General features: G+C 43.2%; 1 protein-coding gene across 13 annotated transcripts in view; it reads left to right on the top strand.

Moving 5' to 3' along the window:
• The first annotated feature begins 3,605 nt into the window (after positions 1–3,605).
• The window catches only part of Sphkap (SPHK1 interactor, AKAP domain containing), a 152,803-nt gene continuing 150,064 nt past the window's right edge, over positions 3,606–6,344 (top strand). For 5 of the 13 annotated variants that reach the window (XM_021727119.3, XM_040267964.2, XM_021727118.3 and 2 more), the window contains exon 1: positions 3,606–4,103. In XM_021727119.3, coding sequence (XP_021582794.2) covers positions 4,072–4,103 — 32 coding nt within the window. In that variant the 5' untranslated portion in view covers positions 3,606–4,071. Of the gene's footprint in view, positions 4,104–4,336; positions 4,474–6,344 lie in introns of those variants that run through there. The other 8 variants (XM_078018142.1, XM_040267963.2, XM_040267965.2 and 5 more) reach the window with 3 other exon arrangements.

The following is a 6,344-nucleotide window of genomic DNA, read 5'->3' as shown; positions in this document are numbered from 1 at the left end:
TTTATTATTTTTATATATTTTTTTATTTGAGTTTACTTTTTTTTTTTTAACTATTCGCATGAGGTGGGAGCTTAGATCATTAAGTTAAACATTTCCCACTTTTTTTGTATATGCATTTAATGCAAAAAAGATGCAAATTCCTAATTACATCCCAGAAATTTTAAGAGGTTGTATTTTCATTTTAATTTAATTCAATTCATGTGTTTTTAAATTTTTCCTTGAGACCTTTTTTTCATCCATATATTAGAAGTGTATTCTTTACATTCCAAGTATTTGAATGTTTTCAACTTGTATCTGTAGGATCTTGATTTTCTTTTTGTTTCTGTTGTGTTTGGGGGCACATGGTATGATTTCAATTATTTTAAACTTACTGAAGTTTGCTTTGTGCCACAGGATAGTGATCTATTTTCATATCTGTTCCATGGATACTTGAACAAAGCCAGTGCTACTCTTGTTAGGTGGACTGCTTTACAACTGTCAATTAGACCCCTCTAGTTGATGGTATTGAGTTCTTTAATATTCTTGATGCCTTTTTTCTGCCTCGTTGTTCTATCAATTATTGAGAATGAACAGTTAAGGACTCCAGCCATAATTGTGGATGTGTCTATTTCTCCTTTCAGTTGCATAAATTTGTTGCTACACATATTTTGCAGATTTCCTGTCTGGTGTGTATTCATTGACGGTTGCTGTGTCATCTTGTTAGATTGACCTTCTATCATTAACTGACTTCCTTCTCTGCCCCTGGTAATTTTCTTTGCTCTGTGGTCTGCTGTGTCTTCAATATCAATATGGTCACTATGCTTTCCCTTGAAAAATGTTCACATAATGTATCTTTTCCACACTTTTGCTTTCAACCTTTCTATGTAGATGTATTTGAAAGTTTCTGGTAGACAGGGTATAATTATTTCATCTATCTCTGTCTTTCACTTGTAAAATTTAGACAATTTGCATTCCATGTAATCATTGATATGTAAGAACTCAGAGCTGATAATATTGGTTTTTGTTTATTTTCTCTTTTTTTGTTTAATTTTTCTTGCCCTACTATAGGTAGCTTAAAATTATTTTTAAGTTTAACATGACTTAGGTATACTCGTTTTGAACATATTTCTCTATATTGGTTTTTAAAGTAATTTCTCTACCCATGAGCTATAAAAACATGTAATTTATGTTCAATTGGCATTGTCAATTTACTAATTAAACCAAGTATATAAGTCTTATCTCTCACATATCTCTATGTCTTCTCCTCTTTATAATTGTCTTAAATGTTTACTTATATTTAGAAGAACATGAGAAAATGTTGTTTGCTCTGACAAACATAGTATTGAAAGGAGAAGGAAATCCCATTGAATTTACCATATTATGCTCACTGTGTTCCTCTTCCCTGATGCTCCAAGAGTCCTTTCCAGGTTGATTTCTGTCTTGAGAACCTTCCTGTGGCCATCTTTGAAGATGGGTCAGCTGGGATCCATTCTCATTTTCCCTGGATGTGGGAGTCTGAGTGTCAATAACTCTTTTCCTCAGCACTTGATAAATGTGGCAACACTTACTCCTGGTGACCGTAGCTTTTGATGAGAAATCACTGTCATTTGAATTATTCCCCCCACAATGGGTAAGGTGATATTTATCTTCTACTGATACAACAGTTAGGGCTTTATTTTGCTAAATTTATGTCTTTTTCATTTGCTTCAAGCATTTTTGTATTGCCCAGCGAGTTACAGTCCTTCCTGGGTATCCATTGCATGGGGATATTGGTTTCAGGCTCCCAGCCCATTCCAAAATCCAAAATCCAAGGATGCTGAAACATGATATTCACATATAACTTATGCACACCCTCCCATATATTTTAAATCATCTCTAGATTAGTTATGTAAATGTGATGTACATAGCTTTTGCCTGAGAAATAATAGCAAGAAAGAAGTCTGCATGCATTCAATACAGACACTTTGTATTTCAAATATTTTCTGAGATTTGTTCTACTCACAGATATGGAAACTATAGCCACGAGGAACCAACTGTATTTTTATAATAACTGCCTTAAAAGCTTTGGCAGATCATTTTCATATCTCTGTTATCATGGTGGAGATTATTTTCCATCCAGCTTTAAATATTCCTGGTACTTGACAGGGTAGAGCAATTTTCTATTAATACCTGTTCATTTAGGGCATGATGCCTAAAGTTTCCAAATCTTGTTTAAACATCTGTTTTAGCTGGCTCCTCTTGACACTGGTACTGTAGGGCAAGGCAGATGGGATAATGCTGCCCTATTACTACCAGGTGGTGCAGGGATCTAGGTTCCCTCTGGGCTTCTGTTAACAGTAGATGGTAAGAGTCCTTGGTGCTGCTATGTAGGGGAGGGAATTCAGGCTGTTCACTGCTCTCCACTGATATCCATGGCTAGGAGTGGTAAGGGTGCTACAGGGTCTCCAGTGACTGAGACAGGGGGTGTCACATCAGGACTAATGGCTGTGTATAGTAGGGTAGAAACCCATTACTGATGTGTGGGTGTGAAAGTTGCCCCCAAAGTGGGGAAAGAGGGTTACTACTGTCTTAGAGGTTGAAAGTCCTGGCTTCCTACCTTGCCTTAATACTACCTATGTGAGTGGATAGGAAGGAGGCCCCACTATTGTGTGGACATGGAAAGCCGGGCGCCACTGGCACCATGACCAGGGTGAAAAAGGACTGGAGAGTGTTCTAGGTATTAGAGGTGATGAAAGTTCTGGTCCCCATTCAGCCTTCTCTGATACCACCTGACCCAGAGGCATCACTTGCATTCCTTCAGCCAGGCAACGGAGAACTGTGGACTTTTCCTTTAGCCTTTGATGGGCAGTTGAGAGTGGAGTCTCAGGTTTCTCTTGTGTGTTAGCCAGGGTGAAGCAGTCATTGTCTGTGAATTTTCTGTCTTGCTAGGCTGCCCCTTCCCTGAAGCTTTTATTGGGGCTTTTTCTGTTGCTATTTTTGACGTCAACAGGTTGTCATCTTCTTTAGCCCAAGTCTGGGATGTATATGGTAGAACGAAAAGCCCAGAAACCCACCCCTGGGACATTCCTTGAGTCTCAAGGTCCCTGGCTGCCTTACATGCTCTGTTCCCCTTCTTGTTATGTCTGTCTTATAATCTCCACGGGTTTAGTTGTACTTAAAGGAGCAGTAAGAAAAAGTGCCTTTATTCCAGTTTCCAAATCCTGGCAGTCTCAGCTTTCCTTTTTTAGTTTGTTTTTTAATTAAAAAAAAAAAGAATAAACTGTGTCCCCATTTTAACAGACATTTTCTGCTATCCTTTTTAAAACAATGCTCATTTTTGCTCAAGGATATACTGATCAGGCAACAGTGACATTTGTGACAGCTTCTAGACTCAGAGCTGGCTTCAGAAGGATGGCCACTGTCACAGGTTTTGAAATCTCTGTGTGCTCCCAGGTTCTGACACGGTAAGAGATTGACTGGTGACAATTAAGGGGAATGAATTAGATTAAGAAATATGAGGACCAAAAACGGAAGAGAAAGGCCAAGCGAAAGGAAACGAGTTGGGTGCTCTCTTCTGGGTGGTCAACCATCACGTGCCAGAAGCCTAAGGAAAATAAAACCTGGAGGCAGCCAAAGGTGTGGTGCGCGCCCAGTGGAGAGAGCGGGAATTGCTGGACAGCGCGACTGGGAGAAAGTGGGTGAGCAACTTCAAGGCTCGCACTTGCCTTGACGGGAAGGAACCGGAGGGAGGGGACCGGACCGTGGGGCGGGGAGAGAGAGACTGTATCGAGTCACCTCCGCTGTTGGGCGCGGGGAGTGGCAGGGAAAGCTGAGAAGCAACCCGGGGCAGCTGAGACTTGGGTATCCTGGAGGAAGGAAGCAGCAGCTCGCAGAGGGTAGAAGCGCTCGCCCAGCGCTCAGCACCGTCTGACTCAACCGCGCGAGGGAACCACTGGGAGGTCGCTGCGCTCGGCGCTTCCCCTCCAGGGAGGAGCGAGCCTCAGCTGCCTCCGCTGCGCATCTGTCCCCGCGCGCATCGTGCCCGCTCTTGGGGAGCCAGTTGCTCGCCCCGCAGACTTCCCATCCTCCGCCTTTCCTTAGCGCCTGTAAACAATGGATGGCAACTCCCTGCTCTCGGTACCAAGGTAAGACTCGCTTGCCCCTATGCCCAACCCAATGGCCCTCAAACTCCGTTCTGAGCTTCGGTTCGCTCAGAAACTTGCCCTGGAGCTCTTCGGTTTGCGCGGGTCACCCATGAAGGAGCTTGGGGTCGCTGCACTAGCAATTAAGTCCCGCACCGGCTGTGGGAGCCACTCTCCAATGATCGCTGTCCTGTCAGCTGCCCGCGCTGGGCGCGATGTTGGGTGGGGCCTGAGCATAGGGGCTGCAGGGGATGGGGGACCGCTCGGTGCCCTCCTCTAGGTCCCTGGGACGGAGGTGTCCTCTGCCCTGCGAGGTACCCTGGAGCCAAGCTGAAGAGGTTTTCTCCGCCTTGTCGGGGACGCCGTTTCCAAGGTAGGGATGAAAACCGGATGAAGCAGGACTAAGGCACTGTCCCCCTCTTCCCTTATCTTGACCTGGGCCGGTGTCTGGAGGTGCTGGGGTGAGGAATGGTGGTTGATAGGGATGAGGGTAGATGGCCTCAACCTCCGCCGGGCACCTAAACCGCGCCTACAGTGATCCAGAACAGAAGAGACCTCAGCCCCTTCCAGTCCACCCTCCCCGCCTGCCTTCTGCCCCCCACCCCCTACGCCAGTCTGCAGATTACTCCTTTAACATCTGGACTCCTTTAGCATTTCCAGACTCAGCGCTGAGGCTCGGGCGCTGGGGTTCCAGGTGAAGTGTTAGTCTCCTCCTGTCTCCTCCACTCCCTTGGCTTCTGCACTGCTCTCCTTCAGACACAATCTGAGAATCCAAGAACCTGGGAATTTTCTCTTTCTTGCCTGGTAAATCTCAGGGGTAAATTGGGGTCCTGGCTCTAGTTGGGCTCCCGCAGCTGGACAGGTAGCTTTGCTCTCTCTGTGGTTTGGTGCATCGGGAGCATTCACACTCGGGGGAAGGAGGATTCTGGGTAGTGCTATGGCCAGCACCGCCTCACCTCTCCTCCTATGGAGCTTAGTGTTGATCCTCTTATCATCTTCTACTTCCTCCTTTCCCCAAACATCTAGGTAGCATCCTGTCGAGTTGAGAATATCAGACACTGGAATAAACACTTTAAGCTTGGATTCTTGGAGAGCAGCAAGACCCAATGCCCACAGGCTGCGCACACATGTAGCTGATATTATATTACCAAGTAGCCAAGCAGGAGGTGGGAGAGGGGGTTAGAGATTGCCTTTCAAACCTTTGGAGCCCGCCATCTACAGACCTCCTTAAGCATATCTTACCATGAGGGTACCAAAAGGCTTCTGAAAGACCCATTGGGATTACTGTGTAATGTCCAAAGCTGTTCTTAAGTGAAAAGTTTCTGATATTCTGAGTCAAACATGGTCAAAGGACCACTAAGTCTTTCAATTCCGGCTGCAGGAAGAGGTAAAGTAAGAACCCCTATAAGATTTTTTAAACTACTACTTAGGGCAAAGGGTCATGTAACTTGAAATGATGAACTAAGTGTCCCCACCATTCTAATACAGATACTTTTAATAGATCACTTATTTGAAATTGAGTTTTACAGACCAATACCACTGTGACTGAATCATGGTTTATTCTTATTCAAATGTGGGGGGCATTTTCTGAAATATTGGAAAATACATTGTGATAATAATTTCTTAAAATTATTTCTACACAATTACCCTATAAATAACAGACTGACTGCACTGATGTTGCTCTATGTCTTATAGTAGTCTATTCAACTCTCCATAGAGATTTAACATCAGCTGCAGAAAATTAAACTTTTGGAATACATCTGCTTGTTCTCCCAGAGATATCACATTTTCACAAATCAGTGTAGTGATTTCATCTATTTTATTAGCATCCTTATCCATGTAGATTAACTCCAATAGATGAGTTACATATGCAAAAAGCAAAATAGAATTTTAAGTTATGTATACAAACATGTATTAGTCATACGACTTATCCACAAAACCTTGAACATTGAAGAACTAATGATTGGATACGCTACACAAACGTTTTTAAGAAGATTACAATTATTAGGAAACATCAAATTAGTATCAGTCAAGGCTCACCTTGTACAAATCTGAAACATTTTCAGTATCTGATAAAATGAAGTTGGAGGTTATAAATCCTTGCTTCTCTTGAGCAAGAATATATAACAAGGATGATCAAGGATATAAAACAGTTTAGAAATTCCTTTCAGCAACCAGACATAGAAAACAAACTGATGTGGTCATATAGTGAGTTAATTAAAGAACACATTTTCTTTATTGGCT

Source organism: Ictidomys tridecemlineatus, chromosome 7 (genome assembly GCF_052094955.1).
Source record: "Ictidomys tridecemlineatus isolate mIctTri1 chromosome 7, mIctTri1.hap1, whole genome shotgun sequence".
Classification (NCBI taxonomy): domain Eukaryota; kingdom Metazoa; phylum Chordata; class Mammalia; order Rodentia; family Sciuridae; genus Ictidomys; species Ictidomys tridecemlineatus.
This window is presented reverse-complemented; position numbering and strand designations above follow the sequence as displayed.